The 21,077-nt window shown below is 38.6% G+C and overlaps 2 protein-coding genes and 1 non-coding gene across 38 annotated transcripts in view; 1 reads left to right on the top strand and 2 right to left on the bottom strand.

Annotated features, from left to right (window-relative positions):
- The window catches only part of FUBP1 (far upstream element binding protein 1), a 32,352-nt gene extending 31,130 nt beyond the window's left edge, over nt 1-1,222 (bottom strand). For 11 of the 36 annotated variants that reach the window (XM_026497754.4, XM_026497749.4, XM_048220400.2 and 8 more), the window contains exon 1: nt 966-1,191. In XM_026497754.4, coding sequence (XP_026353539.1) covers nt 966-1,085 — 120 coding nt within the window. In that variant the 5' untranslated portion in view covers nt 1,086-1,191. Of the gene's footprint in view, nt 1-965 lie in introns of all 36 variants that reach the window. The other 25 variants (XM_044383721.3, XM_044383720.3, XM_048220406.2 and 22 more) reach the window with 7 other exon arrangements.
- A 182-nt stretch (nt 1,223-1,404) lies between these two features.
- DNAJB4 (DnaJ heat shock protein family (Hsp40) member B4) overlaps nt 1,405-21,077 on the top strand; it is a 41,781-nt gene continuing 22,108 nt past the window's right edge. Inside the window, exon 1 of the mRNA XM_048220393.2 lies at nt 1,405-1,708. The gene's annotated coding sequence lies outside the window, so the exon portion shown is untranslated. The remainder of the gene's footprint in view (nt 1,709-21,077) is intronic.
- Nucleotides 18,828-18,933, bottom strand: LOC113254871 (U6 spliceosomal RNA). The gene has a single exon (XR_003315992.1). It is a non-coding gene; the product is annotated as a U6 spliceosomal RNA (small nuclear RNA).

The following is a 21,077-nucleotide window of genomic DNA, read 5'->3' as shown; positions in this document are numbered from 1 at the left end:
CAAACAAAACATACCACAAAATTAGTTTTTGATTCCCGTTTGCTTAACTCTGTAATCTAAAAACGTCTAGCGCCTAATATGAAAAATGTCATAACGAGAATAAAATTTTCCTGCTTACATACAACTCCACACCAACATCATACATTTTAAGTTATAGTTAAGGGACTATCTAATAAAGTTCAAATTAAGAAGCCTTTAAATTTCCTGGAGGAATTTTTTTTAACAGCTTTCGTGTGGGAAAGAACTGCCTTCAGGGCAAATGTACGCACCTACGTAATACAAAGAGGTCTGGTCAGTTTACGACTCCGAACAGAGAGGCAGATTCAAATTGAAACTTCGGGTATAATGGGCCTGAAGCCATTTTGAGAAATAAGGGGAAAGGACTGGTAGAACACACTGACACGTAAATCCTGCTCTGAGTAAGGATTCCAACATGGGATACTAGTGCTCTCTTAAGTCTCTTCCTTTTAGATGTGAAAGTGAATGATACCGAAAGAACTCGAATGAGCTGGAAGCTGTAAAGACTACTTTACTGACATATCCCTCCCTTACTACGGCTCCTGAGGACAGACCCTAGTCCTCTCCCAAACTCATTACCAGAACCTTCCATACTATTGTGTAAAAATTACGCGCGCTTTATCCCATGGAGAATGTTCACTCTGAAAAAAAAGGAAATGCCAAGCTAACTCTTCAGAGAAAGCGCGACTGCCGCAGAAGCGAAAAGACCTAAAGCCGTCTATGCCTAACACGCGTTGAGGTTCTAAGTGGCTTAGACCAAGATACATAAAACCGAGCTCCAGCTTCCAAACTGTATTACCAACGTGGGGAACCATAAATCTCCTCACATTTCAGAGCCCGGAAGGGCACTTCATTCCTCTTCCTCATGCGCGAAGAAGTAGCGGCCTACTCAGCCGGCGGCCAATTACCATGAGCGTTCAGGATTCCGCCGCGCGGTCCAGACTTACCTGCCGTGCTCTCTGCAGCGCATCTTTGAAAGCATCGTTAACTCCTCCACCACCACCGCCGCCGCCTCCACCACCAGCAGAGCCAGAAGAAGGTGGAGGCACTGTTGAGTAGTCTGCCATGTCTACGCTACAGTGGCCGCTGCCGCTTCTTCGCAGAGACCTTCCCTCAGCCAACTGCTAAGAAAGAAAGAAAATGGCGGCCGTCGAGCCTGTATCACATTCTTGTGCGACCATCGTGCCGTAAAGGGGCGGAGACTGAAAGGAGAAAATCTCGCGATGTTTTGAAGTAACGAACCGGTGTGGGGGTGGGGCTTAAAGACAAGGAGAGGCAGAAAAATGTCGCGAGACTTGTGTTGAAGCTATCGCGAGAGTGGGGTTTATTTTTGGCGCCTCCTCTACGCGCATTCTCTTGTGGAGGCTGTGTTACTTGTACTTCCGGGGTGGTGGGTGAGACTGGTGCGGGGACCACGGTTGGCTTGAGTTTCGAAAACCTGAAGAAAGAGTAGTTGTTTTTTATTGGTTGCAGCCTCTGGGAGGGACTGCGGGTTAATTTTGCGCCAAGGGTCATTCTGTGTATCCATGGGAAAGGAGGTAACGTCGACAGCCGTAAGGACGACGCTACAGTATCTCGAGAGCGCCACAACCAGGAGTGTAGTGTGCCTGGGAGAAGCGCGCCCGGGACGCCACGAGATGTTTCCGAAAACGTCTGCTGGGCCTGGCGGGATCTCGTCCTGATTTTCAGGGTAGTAAAGTGTCCCTGTATTTTACTTATAGATTGGCAGATCTGTTTTATCCCAAGTGGGGATGAATTCAGGCTAGAGGCCTCTTAGTTCTCGAGCTGATTTCGATATTTTTGTGCAATGTGGACGAGGCTGTGAAATTAAGACTATCCTTTTAAAAGCGTGATTGTTCCTAAAATTCCGTTTTAATTACACTTAGTAACCTAGTATTGTATGTGTCCAGGGCCAGTTTTATTGAGGTCATCTTATAATTAACAACAACATCTATTTCTTGACCAAAATTGACTTTGTGGCTTCCTAAAAGTAGTATACCCCAGCCCCTGCCTGTGAGAACCTAAATGTAAGGTAATGTTCTGAATTGTCATCTCGGGACTGGATAACTTTTTAAGTGTGTGTGTGTTTCTGTTACGTACTTCAGGATTACCAAGTAATTTCAGACTTCCGCAAGCATTTGGTGGCACATAATTTACTGCAGTACTAGTAGTAGTTTCAGACTCATTGGGATTTTTTAGGAATCTTATTTAGGAGTCGATCGAAGTGATATCCCCCCCCCCCAATTCCTTTATTTTTGGATAGCAAAGACTGAGGTAAAATGAATTTTACCAATTTTGGCATTTTGTGTTTTGTGAATTAGATCTAAAAAATAGTTTTCCCATTGCTAGTCTTAAGAGTAATTGGAAGAAATGCGTGTTTCGGTCTTCCTAATAACTACAACTGATGTGTCCACTTGTTCAGGGCCCCGAGTCAGTCAGATAACTAGACAGATAAATGCATATAGCTACAAATGGGCGCTTCCTCCACTGAAGCGTTTTCTACCGTCTTAACCATTTATAGCTCTGATTATCTTCTTCAGTGTTCATACCTATCCGTTTAGATTTGGAGGGGTGAGGATTTGTATTTCGAAGAGCAGTAAATGTATTGGACTACAGATTTAAGTATAAATGGAAAAATAAGACTAAAAGCATTGTTGGGTGGTATTGTTAAAACTTTTTTCCGTTACGTTTTGAGAAGGTTTAACAAGTGACATACATTAATCAATTGATTTTTTCATTTTTTATTAATTAGACATATACCAGTCAGTCCAGATTAACATAATGTTAACCCCAGAGTGATATAATTTACCTCCAAACAAACTTTATTTCAGACGATTTTAGTTGTTTCTAAATATTCAAAGTAAGGCCCTTCATCTTTAGTTTATTTGTAGACTTTCCTGGAACCAGTTGGAATCAGTTTAGATCAGGATTTCTTAACTTCAACACTGTTAACACTGTTTAACCAGATAATTCTGTTTTGAAACACCGCTGTGTATTGTAATATGTTTAGCAGCATCCTTAGCCTCTACCCATAGATGCTAGTAACATATCACCTCCCCCCACACACACTCAATTGTGACAGCCAAAAATATCTCCAGATATTGCTGATGTCCCCTGGTAGGCAAAATCACCCCACATTGAGAACCACTGGTCAGCCTTCATTTCTGCCCCTGCCTCTGCATTGGAAGACCTATTTACCATATTTTTGTGGTATATTCCAAATTCTGTTAATTTCCATTTCCACTACTACCAAGTTATCATCACCTCAGTCCTGGACTGTAATAGTATTCTATTTGGTTTTTCTGCTTCCACCCTTAAATCGCTACAATTTGCTTTTTAAAATTATAAAATTATAAAAATACATAACATACATGTAAATTCTCAAAAGTAACAAGGATCCATTACTAGTACTCTTGAAGTTCAAGTCTCTACCTGATTATATTACAATTATTTCTTCATATAGCAGCTTGAATGATTTCTTTCTTTAAAACAAGTCAGATCATCTCACCTTTGTCTTCCTATTACACTTTTTTTTAGATTTATTTCAGAGAGAGAGCGTGCATGATGGGGGTGGGCATAAGGGGAGAGGGAGAAGGAGAAAGAGAGCTGACTCCCCACTGAGTGCAGAGCCTGACACTGAGCTGCATCTCATGACCCTGAGATGTGACCTGAGCTGAAACAAAGTTGGACACTTAACCGACTGAGTCACCAAGGCGCCCCAAGTATTACACTTTAAATCCTATCTCCTGGAGTGGTGTAAGGGCTCCATATGATCAGGCCACTGTCCCTAAACACTCCTCCCTTTCATTCTTCTTCACTCACCTTGCTGTCCAAGATACTTCCAGCCTTTGGGATTTTATATTTGCTTTTTCTTCTGCCTGGCCTGGATGCTTTTATAGATTTCACATGGATATGTCCATGTCATTTGAGGCTCAGTTCAGATGTCACCTCTTTAGGCCATCTCTGACCTCTAGTTGTGCCATTCTGCAATCACTCTCCCATTTCCATCTTATAGCATTTATCTGAAATTATGTTCTATGTGTTTACTTGTTTATTGTCTCTTCCTTTAGAATGTAAACTGGAGAACAAGGACTGTCTACCATTGACCAGTCCCTAATGCATAGTCAGGGTTCTAGTATTTGTTGAAAGAATGCATATTGAAAAAAATCTGCCTCTACATTTTAGTTGGTTTTGTGACCTTGGGCAAGTAACTTAGTCTCTGTGTTTCAGATTTCTCATCTACGTTGATGATCATAACTTGCTTTACTGTCCTGTGAGCTCTTCAGAAACCAGAAAGTGCTGTGTAAATGGAAACTAGTAATGAACATGTAATTTGGCTTCTAGCATTTTATAATCAAGAAAGGATAATCCATGTACATTTTTTGGATTGCAGTGATGTTCAAATCTTAGTTTTGGTAAAACCCAGGATCCTGCAAGAGCAACTGAATTGTGGGAAAACTAGCCAGTGACTTTTGATTAGGCTATGTGAGTTCTCAGTCCACTCAGTTGTCTCAAAGCCATTTGCACTCTTCTGGTTACTGTTATAACTGATGAGATCAGGCTTTTGATTAAATTTATTCCCTTTTACAATGTAAATTCCTTAAAAGTGGATGTATCATAGCTAATAATCTAAAATTGGCTTATTATGCTTTGAGAGATTGGCTAAATATTTGGCTGGATTATATTTTGTAGTCAGACTCTTAACACAGAAATTGGTATTTCATATTTTATCCTTAGGATGAAGCAACAAAAGTTGGTGTTTTTGAACTTCCAGAAGTATAGCAGGGAGTATTTAGATTTACCAAATAACAGAGTGAAAAGATTAGTAAATGTAATAAAAGCTGGGCTATTAAATACACCGGCAAGTTTCTTCATTTACCTTCTGACTTGTTGGTTACCAAATGACTATGTGATTTTTTTTCTTAGCACAGTTTTCACTTTTGGATTTGTTAAATCTATGAAATAGTAACAGATTCTTATTTTTAGCTACTGGAGAAAAATAGGTCCATTGTGGCTTTTCCCCCTCTCCCCCTAATCCATTATGGCTTTTAAACAGGCTTTTTTAAAAAAGATTTACTTATTTTAGAGAGGGTGAGAGAGTCCCAAGCAGACTCTGCGATGAGCACGGAGCCTGACAAGGAGCTCCATCTCCTAACCCTGATATCATGACCTGACACAAGAGTGGGATGCATAACTGACTGTACCACCCAGGTGCCCCTTAACAGGCATTTTAGAGTGACAAAACTGTGCAGGCTTCCTGCCGCAACTTTCTACTGATCACCTACCTCCTAACAACTCTTAGCCAGAAGGATCTGATAACTTCATGCTATATACTGTGTGTCATTTAAACCAGGCCAATACTTCCTCAGTACACAGTCACAACAGATTCAGGTTAGATGTGAGGAGGAAATGGCCACTTCAAATTAAAGTAAATAGTCCCCAGGATGTCATTAGGGTGTTTGATCATTAGGTTGGTTATTGGTTTAATAACTTTTATATCCCTTTTTACTGAGTTTTTAGAATTCTATTTCAGACTAAGGTGTGAATGGAAGCAGGATATATTAGCATTTTTTAAAGATTTATTTGTTTTTGGGAGAAAAATATATTTTAAGAGAGAGAGAGAGAGCGAGTGCGAGTTGGGGGGAGGGGCCGAGGGAAAAGCAGATTCCCCACTGAGCAGGGAGCCTGATGCAGGACTCGATCCCAGGATCCTGGGATCATGACCTGAGCCAAAGGCAGATGCTTAAACGACTGAGCCACCCAGGCACCCATATATTAGCATATTAGAGAACAAAGTTGTTAACACAAATTAACTTTGGAACATTTTGGAGAACAACAGTTTGACCAGTGTCTGAAACTGGAGGCAGCCCAGACAGTGGAAAGGACTCTGGACTAGGTCCAAGAGCATCTGTGTTCAAGTATGATCCATGTGCCCTTTGGTAAGTCAAAACTTCCTTTTTTTTTTTTTTTTTTTTTAAGATTTTATTTATTTATTTGACAGAGACAGCCAACAAGAGAGGAAACACAAGAAGGGGGAGTGAGAGAGGAAGAAGCAGGCTCCTAGTGGAGAAGCCTGATGTGGGGCTCGATCCCAGAACGCTGGGATCACGCCCTGAGCTGAAGGCAGACGCTTAACGACTGCGCCACCCAGGCGCCCCTCAACTTCTTCCTTTTACCAGCGTATCAAAAAGAGAGCGCAGTTCAATCTGTTTCTGAAAAGTAGCCAACAGTAAAGGATAATAAAAAGTCTTATGTTTTCACACTGTGACTTCTGTCCGTTTTTCCCTTTCAGAAGTTAAAATACTGTCACCCTCAGTTATTAGAAATTTCTTCTCTGATTTGGTTGCCAAATTTGATAGTGTTTCCTGATTGAAGGGCTGTAAGAAGACTGAAGAATACTAGGACATTGCTTATGATCATTGATTTGCCGTAAATCCAGACTTTATTATCCTCGTCATTTTCACTTACCCACAACCGCAGAGCTCCCTTTTTGTCAGGTACATTTCCCATCTCTTCCATTTTACTGTTGCCTGCTAATTTCCATTTTTCCAGAAAGCCTCTCCAGAACTCTAAAATTTAGGGATTCTTATTTGTTGTCATGTACTACATCATGGCAGTAATAGCATGGTATCACTTATTGTTTATTTGGAATTTCCACTAGATTATAAGGTCTGTGAGAATAAAGACTATGTCTTTTTCTGTGTCTTTCCTGCATAGCACACTGATAGCAATAGCTAATAGTGGCTAGTGCTATATCCTGGGCCCTGTTCTAAGTGCTTTATCTGTATTTAATTCATTTATTCTTACAATGGCTCTATGAGGTGCATATTAAAATCTCCATTTTTCTTGGGTACAGGTAAGTTAACTAACTTGCCCCCAAGGTCACATGTTAGTGTTAGTGATCTGAACCCAGGCAACCTGTGTGGAAAGAATAGAAGAATCTATAAAAAATCAAGTAATGAAATGGATCTCTTTGTAATTTCTGTGGTGTGGTTCACAACTTAGTATTTCTTACTTGGATTTTAAAAATACTTGCATTTGTTTTTAATCAGATATATGCGTAAGTTCTTCATGAGAAGGCAGGTCTTAATGTAAGGTAATAAAAATATTATGTACAAAATTAAAGAACCCATGTGTCGTATAATAGGATAGAAGCTTGTTTTTCTGTGTTATATGGTGTGTGTGTGTGAGAGAGAGTATATGTGTATACATACATATATTTGGTGTGATTAGTGTTATTTTTCAAATATATTGTTTGGGGTTTATGTGTTTGTAATCCACATCACTAACTAGATTGTAAGCCTCTTGAAGAAAAGAAATGGATTGCTGAATTTTAATTTTTCCTCTGTTTTTCCACACAGCGTCTGTGATAGTGTTTGTACTGTTTGCATATATGGATTCCTTACAAAATAGCCCACCTCCCAAAAAAAGCACACCAAGAGTTTTAAAATCAGACTCTTCTGGAAATTAAGAGTAAAATTCTTTATAGTTTAATCTTTCAGAACAATTAATGCTTGAGACAAAGGTTCTTTATGAAAATAAGATAAATTTTCTTTGCCCTTCAGTGAAGGCAGAAGGCATATATGGGGGAAGAGAGAGGGGCTTGCTAAGGTACCATTCCCAACTTTACAGGGTTCTTCAAATTTAATGAGAGAAGGACCATCCTTACTGTATCACACACAGGGCCTCTTTGAATATATAAATAGTGTTTGGCTAGTTGCACACATCTGTTGGCAGCCTGTGTAAGCAGGATCTGTCCTTTGACCAGGATCATAGGAGATACAGCACAGCATCATAAAATATATATGAAATTGAGTGTCAGTATTTAGTGAAAAAAATTCAGAGCTGCCTGCCCTTACTGATACACCATAATGCTCCCTTTACTGTAGGGATAATCATAGTTTGAAAATTTGGCACTCCTGACGGCATCTGTCTCAAAAAAATTGGCTTTTACCACCCAGTTCTTGAGTGATTTTAGTTAATTCTATAGCATACATCCCAATAACTTAGAATAAAGCTGGTATATAATGCTGCAGAATATAATAAAACTACAGAATATATGTAATATATATGGTTTCATAATGTTTTTGACCTGTGAAAGTTTTTTAAAATTTTGTTTTAATTCCAGTGTAGTTAACATGCAGTTAAATGTAAGTTTTGTTAATTTACTTTGAATTAGCCCTGTGCTAGGGAATCCTAGATGTATTTCCAAACCTGTGTCTGCAGCTATCTCCAAGACTCTGTGCGTTGCCTCAAAACCAAAATGTCTAAAATAAATTCATACATTTGCTGTTTTATTCTCCCTTTATTTTGTGGTCACAACATGTTCATTTTTCCTCTCCCTACTTGGATCATATATTTATACATCAGTTCCTTTCACTTGTTACCTTTATCTTTTTCATTAAAATTTGAGCCAAATGTCAAAATTAAAAATCATCTTTTTTCATGAACCTTGACCTGACTAACCAATTCCATCTATCTTTTACTTAATTCAGTGCATTGGTTACAGGGAGCTTTTTTAAAATGTTAAAGCTGAGCCCCACCCAACCCCCACTCTCAGAGACTGATTTCATGGTCTATATCTGTATGTGTAACAACTTCCTAAGTTGATCCTTAAAGTGCAGCCCACACTTGAGAACCACTGACCTATAACTGCCCCATCAGACTTTTGCTAAATTTTGATGCCTTATAGTTTGTTCTTTAGTTGTTATGGGCATTAGTCTAGAGAACTCAAGGTCTAGAAGCATTGTTTTTGAACCCTATCAATTTTTTGTTGATCTAGGCTAGGGCAGTGTTTCTTAAACAGTGGTATGTTTGAGAAAAACCCTGCATTATCTGGGGTGTTTCTTAAAAATGGAGATACTTGGGCTCCACCTGGGCCTAATGGAACGTGTTTTAAGAAATCTACATTTCTTATTTTAAAAAAATAAGCATCATAGTTGATTCTTATGCTTATCAATTTGAAAACTGCCCTCTTAATGCAAAAAGTTTAAATGCAGAATTTAGCTTAATTAAATTTTGTTTCCCCAGCTAGACTAGTACATGTTCTGAACACAGAGATCTTGTTCTCTTCCCTTTTTTCTCTGTATAAAAGAGGGCTGGTTGAGGACTGGATCTTACTCTTTGGTTTGCCCAGTATGGCTTGGTGCTTTTATGTTGGCAAAACCTTAATATCAAATTGAATTGTTTATCATAGTTACCACTTCCCTGCAAAACAATTGCCCAGTATGGCTTGGTGCTTTTATGTTGGTAAAACCTTAATATCAAATTGAATTGTTACCGTAGTTAGCATTTCCCTGCAAAACAAGAGTTCAAATTGTCGAATATGTGGTTATGAATTTTAGGGGCTTTTGAGGCTATATAGCATGGAAGAGAAGCTTCACTCAACTTTTCTTAGGATAGCAGACTTGGAAAGACCTTGAAGATCATCTAGTCTGTTTCTTTCATTTTATGGTGGAGGAAATTATGACCCAGGTTGCTTGAGAACCGTGTACAAAGTGACAAGATTAATTGCAGAGCCAAGACTAGACTCCTAATCCAGTGCTCTTTATTTCATCAAAGAACTCTGAAGCAGCAGTGATTGCATTAAATTTCATTTTGATGTTTTCTGCTTCTTAGGTGCAAGGAGAAGAAGAATCTTTGCAGAACCAAAAACATCTTGATTTTTGTAATCAGGACATCTGTCTTTACTCACAACATTTATGTTTTGAAATAGATATTGAAAGAGGATCTTTGCCAATGAAATCCTTAACTGAAGATGGGTGGGTGAGATGTAAAGCCCAGTTGGCATACAGTTTTGTTGTTGTTTTTTAGTGGAACTTTGCTTCTCTGTCCTGACATTTCCATGTCTCTATTTATAGCAGTGATCTCTTTGGAATTTGCCTTCCGATTCTGTTTGTTCTTTTATGTAGCTCCATATTAACTGATATTCTCACTTCATTTTTGTTAAAATATATTTGAAAGGACTTGAAAATGAAAAGGAGTCAAAATTTTTAAAAGCATCTGAAATTATTTTCTTTGATTTACCATAATCATTGTTTATAACAGGTCATCTAATTGTAGTACCTAGTAATACTAATTTTTCAGGATAGAATGGTGTTTATTTTTTAACTTTAAGATCATATGACGCCTACAATAAATTTCTTTTATCCAGGACAGATAATGCTTTGGATTCTTAACAGCCTTGCTCTTTAAGGATATACTTTGATATACGTGAAGACCAAGAGATTTTTACTGAGAACCTTTAAAATGGCAAACTCCGTAAGGGTGGGAACCATTTTATTTACCTTTGTGATTAACATAACACCTGTCATCAAGTAGGTGCTTATTTATTCGATTCAATAAAATTGCTGGGCATTGTTCTAAGTGCTGGAGATACAGTAATGAAGAATATAGACAAATATGCCTACCCCCACGGAGCTTATTCTAGGGAGTGAATGTTGAATGAAACCATGAATCACTGCAAAGACTCCATCTTTGTTTTCAGATAGTTCTTTCCATCAGTCTAACAAAGAATATTCTGGAGTTGTGAGTTCGAGCCCCACGTTGGGTGTAGAGATTAATTAAAAGTAAAATCTTAAAAAAAAATAACCTGTAGTTTATTAAGCAATGGGTTAAAGAGTTGGAATGGAAGAAGCTTAATGGATCAGATCATTCATTCATTAAACATTTACTTCTGAGTGTGCATATGTAAAATTATTTGAAATACATAATTGCCAGTTATTGTCCTGATTCTCATTTATTTGTGTTCTATATGCAACCCTGAGTAAAGGCCTCAGTTGCTTGCCAAGCCACATCCAGGAAACTTTATCTCAAATCAGATGCTACTGAGTGCCTCTGACTATGTTCACCAAAGTTCTAGTAGTTTACTTGTTTATTTTCTGTTCTTCACACCAAAGTGTGAGCTCCACAGAGCACCTTGTGTATTTTAGTTAGCACTGAATCCCAAGTACACAAAATAGTGTGCCACATAGTGGGTATTAGTAAATAGTAACCAATCAGTCCCTGAGCACTGAAAATGGTACAACCTACGTCTAGTCTTCAGACTACTCAAAAAATAAAAATCTTCAACTCTAATGTTCTTCTCTTAAGAAGAGCTCTTTTCACTTTATCTTGTTTACTAATATACTCTATCTGTTCTGACACTTCCCTATTCTTTCAATCTCTATTACTTCCTGGCCTTAGTTTGCCAGTCACTTCAAGAATTCCAAACTCCCATTCCCCTTGTCTTTCAGTAGTGTCCACTCTTTAAATCCACAACTCCTAATCACTTAAAATAGATACTGGAGTTAGATGAGCTTCAATTCACCATTGTTACCTAAGTGCTAGGTTATTTAACCTGGCCAACTTTAACCTTTTTTGAGTTTCAGTTTGTTCATTTGTGTGTAAATCTGTTTTTATTTTTGAATTAAACTCTACGCCCAACAGGGGGCTCAAATTCAGGATCCCAAGATCAAGAGTCACGTGCTGTATTGACTGAGCCAGCCAGGTACCCCCTGAGTTTCAGTTTGTTTTTTGATATCCTAAGCGTTGCTATGAAAATTAAAATGAGATTATTGTAACCAGATGCTATTTCCCACAAGTAGTGAAAACCCGTATTAAATAATAGCCAAAAATCCAGGCATAGAGTGGCCCTACGGCTGCTTGATTTACAGCTCAGCAATACATGAGCTACCCATGTTTTTTTCATCTTTGCCCTCTGCCATCCTCAACATGTGGTTTAATGCTCCTAATGATTGCATAAGGGTTGCCATGGTTCCCAGTGTTACGCAGTCATAACTGTAAAGTGGAAGAAGAAAGTTTCTTGTCTTTAAAAGCAAGGAAACCTTTCTACTACCGCCTTCCCCTGGACACCAATGGGACTAACCTTGTGCTGACCAAAGCTGAATCACAGGCTTACTCTAGCAAGTAACATACTTGGTTTTGAATAATTAAGATTCATCTCCTGGGGATAAGGGAGAGGCCCCCACCTTCCTAGTAATAGTTATTATTACTGCTGCATTTGTGAACCTTAGGACTCTGTCCTTGGACCTTTTTTCCCCATCTGCATTCATTCTAGTATAATCTCTAGCCTTGAGGTTTTAGGATCACCTCTACTCCCAATTTTTCATCTTCCATCTGGACTGCTTCTATGAATACTAGACTCCTATCTCCTACTGGCTATTAGATACTACCATTCCTAAGTTTAATAAGCATCTTAAACTTAATATGTCCAATATTGAAATCCCCAATTCCCCACCTCTCATTTCTTCTGTCTTCCGATATTAGTCAATAGCAATTTTGTTCTTTACATTTGCTGAATATGAAAAATCTTGTAGTTATTGATTTCTCTCACATTCCCACATCTGAGTCATCAGGAAGTCCTATTGACTCTACCTTTAAAATAAATAACACCTCCACTGCTACATCATTGTCCAAACCACCTGAATTATTGCAATACATTCTTATTGGTCTTCCATCATTGCCCACCATACTTTCCCACTCTTTTCTTAACATAAAAACAATAGCAATCCCGTCATTCTGCATCAAATTCTCCAGTGGCTTCTCATCTTCCCTCAATACAAGTCAAAGTCTTTAGTGGCCTACAAGATTCTATACCATCTAGCCTCTTATTATTTCTCTGACTGTCCCCACCCCATCATTGCGACATAGCTGTACCTTGAAGATGACTGACATTCCCTCACCTCCAGACTTTTGTACTTGATTTTTCCCTCTACCTGGTATCAACCCCCACGTATATACATAGCTTTCTCCCTTTCCTCTTTCAGGTCATAGTACAAATGTCATTTTCTCTGTGAAGCCATTTCTGCCCACCCCATCTAAAATTTTAATTCTTTTATTTTCCTTAGCTCCTACCACCATCTAACATTGCATATAGTAGTGTTTTTAAAAATATTTTAAATTTTTAAATCTTTATAGGAGTGCCTGGGTGGCTCAGTCAGTTAAGCTGCTGACTCTTGGTTTTGGCTCAGGTCATGATCTCAGGGTCCTGGGATTGAGCCCTGAGTGGGGCTTCATGCTTTGCACAGAGTCGGCTACAGATTCTCTTCCTCTCTCTCTCCGTCCCCTTCTACCCCTCCCCCTGCTCACACACGCTTGCTTTCTCTATCTCTCAAAAAGATTTTTAAAAAATATTTATAGGGATGCCTGGGTGGCTCACACACGCTTGCTTTCTCTATCTCTCAAATAAAAAGATTTTTAAAAAATATTTATAGGGATGCCTGGGTGGCTCAGTCAGTTAAGCGTCTGCCTTTGACTTGGGTCGTGATCCCGGGGTCGTAGGATCGAGTCCTCATTGGGCTGCTTGCACAGCAGGGAGCCTGCTTCTCCCTCTGCCTGCCACTGCTGTTCCCCCTGCTTGTGTGCTCTCTCTCCCTCTGGCAAGTAAATAAATAAAATCTTAAAAAAAAAAAAAAAAGGACCAAAAATTCTTTAAAAAAATATCTTCTATCTTCTCTCTTAGAATGTAAAGAACATGAGGCAGGAATTATTGTTCATACTGTATCCCCAGTACGTAGAAAGATGCCTTGGCATATGGGAGGTCCTTAAAATGTTTGTAAAGACGTGAATGTCTATTCATCATGATTTCTTGGTTTCAGCTGGGTCCAGGTTAGTAATCTTACTGGTTTTAGATAAAGTTCCCACCTATTTCTCATAACTGCTATGCCAGACCATCACCATTCTTATCAAATGCCCTACTTTTAGTCTCAGCTCTTTACTAGTGGATGTCTTTTTAACAATTTTTTTTAAAGAACATTGATAGCATTTATGAACTTCTTTTTCTTCCTAGTCTATCCTCTTGCCTTCAGATTTATAAATTGGTCCTTACGTATTTTCTATTAATTTCAGAGCCCACTTCTCATTTTGTTCAAATTTTATCTACTTGTACTCTTGGAAGCAAACACTCCTATCTTCTCTGAACCTTACCTAAGCAATCATTTTGTAAGTATTTTTATATATCTTGTTTTCCTCTACATTGTTTTCTTCTTCTCTTGACCATCTTAAAACCTCCCTTATTCCCTTCCTTATATACGATTCTCTTTTTTCCTTCAGATGACTTTCTTGAAATGTTTAAATTTACTATTCCATTTTCATATCCCTCTTGTTCAATTCACTGGATTCTGGCTTTTGCTTTTCATTGCCTATAATTACGTCTACTTCATAGGATTGTTGTGAGAGATTAGATGAGGTTATATGTGTTGTTAGAGTAGTGCTTGCACATAGTTAATGTTTTTTTGAGTGCTTACCATGATTACCTATAACTCTTGAAACCAAAATCACTCTTGTGGGTACTCTTTATTACCTTTCTTTTTTTTTTTTTTAAGATTTTATTTATTCAACAGAGATAGAGACAGCCAGCGAGAGAGGGAACACAAGCAGGGGGAGTGGGAGAGGAAGAAGTAGGCTCATAGCGGAAGAGCCTGATGTGGGGCTCGATCCCATAACGCCGGGATCACGCCCTGAGCCGAAGGCAGACGCTTAACCGCTGTGCCACCCAGGCGCTCCTCTTTATTACCTTTCTGTACTTTCCTGTATCCTTCATGAAATGCTCCTCCTCTTGATTTTGGAACACCAGTGGTATCAGGATGCTTTCACCTTCAAGTGAGTCCAATGATGGGTGGCTCCATGGTTGATTCAGAGATGCAACAACACTATTGAGAACCCAGGGTCTTGCTCTCTTTACCTTCTGCCATTCTCACTGTGTCACAGATGTTTACCTTCAAGGTTGTAAGATAACAAGACTCATGTTTTCATTATCCGAAAGCAGAAAAGCAGTGCTGGGGTTTCTCCTGGGCAGGTAGTTCTGTATAGGGAGGACAGTCTGCCTAAAGTTCCCCAGAGCATTTCCCTTACATCTCATTGGTCACCCCTACACCAATCACTGGCAAAAGGCAATGTGATTAGTATGATTGATTTAAACTAACCATGAGTCACTCCCCAGGAACTGGGGAAGCTCCCACCTTCCTTGAGTTCATTATTTTGGAAGAAATTAGGTATCTGTTAAGCCGGAAAGAAGATAGTAATGGCTATTTGGTTCATAATCAGTAGTGTCTGTCATTCCATTCTCACTTGGTCTCTGATTGTTCCTTCTCAGTGTTTTTCATTGTCTCCGCTTGATTGATATGTCCCTTAAATGTGGGGCATCCTAAAGTTCTGTCTTTCATTCTTTCAAAAATTATTCCTCTTTTCTACTTTAAAATACCACCTGTGTTATAATATTTTCTATAGCTTTATTTCAGCTAAGACTTTTTTCCTAAGCCCCAGTTCAGAATATCCAAGTCTGTCCTGGACATCTTCATCCACATTCAATTCAATTAAATATGTTTTACTAGGTTTTGGGGAGTCAAATAAACCTTTGCCCTATATGATCTTACATTAGAGTTGGGGAGTTAATCAGAGAAATGAGTTGTTATAACACAGATAGTAATTAGGAACGCAGTCTTAGCAAGCGATAAAATTTACCAAGTATAGAAGTAACATAATGAATGGGTGACTGATTAGCAGGGTGGTAGACATGTTCTGGTGGATCTCCTTTTCCCCTTCAAATGTACTCCTCCTATATTCTATATTCTATACTGTCGATAGTAGCCCAACCGAACACACCTTTGTTCAATCTAGAAACCAGGGCAATCTAAAAACCCTTCCAAATCCCCAGATATAGTTGGTTGGCAAGTTGTACACATTCTACCTTTTTATTGCTTAAATGTATCCATTTGTCTTTTTATATCCTAGTCATACTTCAGGTCTCTGTAATTTCTCACTTCATTGAATTATTTACTTAGTAAAAGTAAATTGAATAGCAATGTATTATAAGGCTTTATACTTGGGGGAAAAAAGTTGTAGAAAAACCCCCCAAACTGGAACTCTCGGGGATGTTACAACCCTGTGGGTGAGGCATAAGCACACAGATGGTTATGTAGTTGTGATAAGTGACAGAGTGGAGATACTGGGGAAAATACGGGAACTCAAGGTCAAGGGAACCTAATCCAAGCTGGCACTCAGATTTGCCCAACTAGAGGCTAAGTCTCAAAGTGGTAGTAAGCTCTGTGCAGCGAGGGAAGAGTGGAATACACCCACACCATTTCCTTTGTACATACCAAAGAAACATCACTTCAGAGACATTACTTTAGGTGACTGTACTTAATATCGCTGTTGCTCAAAAACAGTTTTTTATCGATCATCATTAATTTAGAAGATTACTGGTTGTAGTATATCATACAGTTGATCCTTCATTATTCACCAATTCTGTACTTTCATATTTGCCCTCACTAAAATTTACTTGTATCCCCGAAATCGGTATTTGGGATGCTTTCCTGGTCATTTGCAGACATATGCAGAGGCAGAGCAGCAAAATAATATGAATCCTATGTTCCCAGCTGAGGTCCAACAAGGCAGTGCTTAGACTTCTTATTTTAGCTCTCGTAACAAGCCTTTGTGATTTATTAGTGCATTTTTGTATTTTTTGCATATGTATGCTTTTTGTTAGTGATTTCACTGTTTAAAGAAATATTTCAGCATAGGGCTGAATTGCTGTCTAGTGTTCCTAGGCACAAGAAGGCTGTGATGTGCATTATGGAGAGAATCCATGTGTTAGATAAGCTTTTTTCAGGCATGAGTTACAGTGCTGTTGGCCATGAGTTCCATGTTAAATTAAATGAGGCATCTTGAAACAGAAACATACGGAAAACAAGGTTATGTATTGATGATAACCCTGCCATTTCCCTTAGGGGCAATGGTTCAGTATTTGCTAATTCCCAACGTTATTTATGGCCAGGGAGGGATGGGTTAGATGAGGATGGTTAAGCCGGACAATACAGAGGTATGATTATTAAAGTTTCTGTCAACCTTTTAAAACATATTCTGCCCTTGTGATAAACAAATAGCATCCTCACCACCCTAAATATTCTAATGTATTCCCCTTAGCAGACATGCCCAGGTTGAGAATTAGTTTACAAGTTTTATTTTACCATTAGCCAAGCTGATGTTTTATAGTGAAAGCTGTGTTTAATAGTGAAAGCTACAGTTTTTTAAAAGTTTACTAGGTACAATAAAATTTTATTATGGTACATGCTTAGACTTCCCTCTCCCTCTAGTCAAGAATAATTTGTATAAAGCAAGGATTGGCAAACATTTTTTGTTAAAGGCCAGACAGTAAATTTTTAGGTTTTGGGGGCCATGGTCTCTGCCGCAACCCCTCAACTGTGCCACTGTATTGGGAAAGTGGTAACAGACACTAGGTACTATTGTATATATTTGTATTGTAAACTCCTGATACTGTTTTATCCTTCATGGCATGTAACACAGTAGGGCCTCAATAACTGTTGCCTTGACTTCCTGATTTAGCTTAGATAATAAAAAGGCTATATTTTAAAATATTTAAAAGTCAAACGTTAAAAACCATCCATTTAAAATTAAGTTATTCTTGGGGCACCTGGGCAGCTCAGCGAGGCCACCAGCTCTTGATTTTGGCTCAGGTCATGATATCAGTGTCCTGGGATTGAGCCCCAAGCCTGGTGTGGGGCTCCCCGCTCAGAGGCAAGTCTGCTTGGGTTTCTCTCCCTCTACTCTTCCCCCCATTCGCATTCTCTTTCTCTCTCTGTCTCAAATAAATAATCTTAAAAAAAATAATAACATTAAATTATTCTTGAATCCTATTTTGTTCTCTTTTCTTTAAATGTCCTTCTTTAAGCAATTTCCGTAGTCTGGGCTTGTTATATTTGGAGTTAGGCAATCAATGGCCTAATTTTATAGTAGCTGGTGAATATTATAGAACATGTTGGCTTATTTTATACATTTCCTAATACTTAACATTTGGTAGGTTGCAATAAAGTCTTTGAATCATAGTTAAATCACAGTAGCAGTGGTTTAATTATTATGACTTTATGGATGCGATGTATTATAAAGATATTTTGTAGTTTGGATTAGATACTGATTTAAATTAAAAGAAATCGATTTAGAGTTATAAACAGTTGGAGAGCTAAACAAACTTGCTAGATAATCAGTTTATTGCAGTTTTAGCTAAGATTCTAACAGTTCAGTGAAATCGCAGCCTGTGTTCTTCTTTCCTGCCTCCGCTCTGTGCTACAGACATCTTTTTCTTTGTATTACTTGTCTTATTCTGAGGAACTGTTGGCTTCACTGTGGCCACAGACTGCTCCCCTTTCTCTAGCCACCCAAGTAAGTTTTCCCACAGATTCTGATGCTTTCTTGATGACTACTTATGAGAGGAGAAACTTTAGAAAAGTTTAAAGTGAAAATCACATAAATTCCTCATTTCCTAGTGTCCCTTTTACTTTCAACACTGTGAAAGTATATATACTAAGTGAACATGTGTAAATGGAGCCATTCCCACTACTTTAATATAAAGTATCATTTCAAAAAAATACAAGTATCTTTTCTTTTTCTTTTTTTAAGACTTTATGTATTTATTTGAGAGAGAAAGAAAGCATGAGAGAGAGAGAGAGAGAGAGAGAGAGAGAGAATGAGCAGGGGAAGGGGAGGGGCAGAAGGAGAAGCAGGCTCCCCGCTGAGCAGAGAGCCTGATGCAGGACTCAATCCCACGGCCCTGGGATCATGACCTGAGCTGAAGGCAGATGCTTAACCAACTGAGCTCCCCAGCTGCCCCACAAGTATTTTTTTCTTCAAGATAAAAAATGGAATACTATTTTTCAACATTATTGAGGTAAAATTGACAAAATTGTAAAACACTTGAAGTGTGCACTGTGATAATTTGATATACATATGCATTGTAAAAGGACTCCTCCCCTCTAGTTAATTCACATCCGTCACCTCACATATTTACCTTTTTTTAAGATAGTAAATGCTTCATGAGTTTGCATGTCAGCCTTGCACAGGGGCCTTGCTAATCTTTCAGTGTTATTCCAGTTGCAGTATATGTGTTGCTGAAGTGAGTACTGGGATACTATTTTATAAGTAAAAATGGACTTTTCTTTAGAGTGCATCTGTTAAGATTTTATTTCCCGTAAATGTACATGTGAGAGATGTGTATGTGTGATACTTAAGTTCACAGGTTGAGGTTTCTGAAAAATTGGGTCATAGCACTGGTGATTTGTAGAAACCTCTATATCTACACTGGCTAATACAGTGGCCACTAGGAAAGCTAAAGACCTGAAATTGGCTATCTGAATTGAGATGTTGTATAAGTGTAAAATTCACAGTGGGGGGCGCCTGGGTGGCACAGCGGTTAAGCGTCTGCCTTCGGCTCAGGGCATGATCCCGGCGTTATGGGATCGAGCCCCACATCAGGCTCCTCCGCTGGGAGCCTGCTTCTTCCTCTCCCACTCCCCCTGCTTGTGTTCCCTCTCTCGGTGGCTGTCTCTATCTCTGTCAAATAAATAAATAAAATCTTTAAAAAAAAAAATTCACACTGGATTCTGAAGACTTAGTGCCAAAAAAAGAGTATAGAAGATCTTATTATCTTTATAATGATTACATGTTGTGATGATAATATCTTGGATTTATTGGGTTAAATAAAATACATTACTAAAATTAATTTTACATTTCTTTTTACTTTTTTTAAAATGTGGATCCTAGAAATGTTCATATGACATATGTGGCTCACTTTATATTTCTGTTGGACAGCATTGCTCTAGATAATATGATCTGTCAACATAGTCAAAGTGTTATAATCAAATATCAATTTACAAGACCCATTTAAAATGACCTAGAATTCTATAGTTCTTTTTGGCTCTCTGATTCAGTATTAAAAAGCAATGTAGGGCGCCTGGGTAGCGCAGTCGTTAAAGCGTCTGCCTTCGGCTCAGGGCGTGATCCCGGCATTCCGGGATCGAGTCCCACATCAGGCTCCTCCGCTATGAGCCTGCTTCTTCCTCTCCCACTCCTCCTGCTGTGTTCCCTCTCTCGCTGGCTGTCTCTCTGTCACATAAATAAATAAAATCTTTAAAAAAAAAAAAAAAAGCAATGTAGAGAACATTTTATTTTAACTAATTCCAAAATGCTAGGAAAGTATGAGATTAGCTCACTGTATATTCACTAGTTCTCTAGTAAGTTTTTCAATGACTTCTTGTAAAAAAGGGTGGAAAGGAGGGCAAGTTGTTACTGGGCTATTTTATTAGAATACTTTTTTTTTTTTTAATTGAGTAGGCCCCACACACAACGTGAGTAGGCTTGAACTCATGACCCTGAGATCAAAGAGTCACATGCTCTACTGACTGAGCCAGCCAGGAGCCCCAGGATACATTTTAATATCATCACAGAATAAAATCAGCTCTACACTCCCAAAAAAGGAATTTATTTTTTAAGTTTTTACTTATTAAGTAATCTCTACACCCAGTGTGGGGCTTGAACTCACAATCCTGAGATCGAGTCATGTGCTCTTCCAACTGAGCCAGCCAGGTGCCCCAGGAAATTTTATTTGTTTGTTTATTTGTTTGTTTATTTACTTAGTAGGCTCCACGCTCAGGGTAGAGCCCCATTCAGGGCTTGAACTCCTGACCCTGAGATCAAGACCTGAGCTGATTTTAAGAGTTGGATGCTTAATCGCCTGAGCCACCCAAGTGCCCCAGAAATTATTTTTTAAAAACAAAATATTTCTGATTCTTCAGATAACTCTAGTAATTTTTATAAACTTATTAAAACAATTTCATGTTATCTTATTTTTTGAAGGCATGTACTTTTAAATTTTATTTATTTTTATGTTTTTATATTTTATTTATTTATTTTTAGAGAGAGAGGGGAGGGGTAGAGGGAGAGACAGAATCTTAAGCAGGCTCCACACCCATGTGCCAATGTGGGTCTTGATCCCATGACCCTGAGATCATGACCTGAGCCCAAATCAAGAGCAGACACTTAACTGACTGAGCCACCCAGGTGCCCCTGTTTGTTTATTTTAAAATTTTATTAAGTAATCTCTACACCCAACATGGGGCTTGAACTCACAACCCCAAGATCAAGAGTTGCATGCTCCATGACTGAGCCAGCCAGGTGCCCCTGTACTTTTAAATTTTGTTGTAAATATTTTCTTTTGTAAAGGCCATTAAATCAAAATTAAATGTGCATATTCTATTATAGTGCTTTCT

This window comes from Ursus arctos, unplaced genomic scaffold, assembly GCF_023065955.2.
Source record: "Ursus arctos isolate Adak ecotype North America unplaced genomic scaffold, UrsArc2.0 scaffold_12, whole genome shotgun sequence".
Classification (NCBI taxonomy): domain Eukaryota; kingdom Metazoa; phylum Chordata; class Mammalia; order Carnivora; family Ursidae; genus Ursus; species Ursus arctos.
The sequence above is the reverse complement of the archived record's forward strand: the minus strand, read 5'-3'. Positions and strand labels throughout refer to the sequence as shown.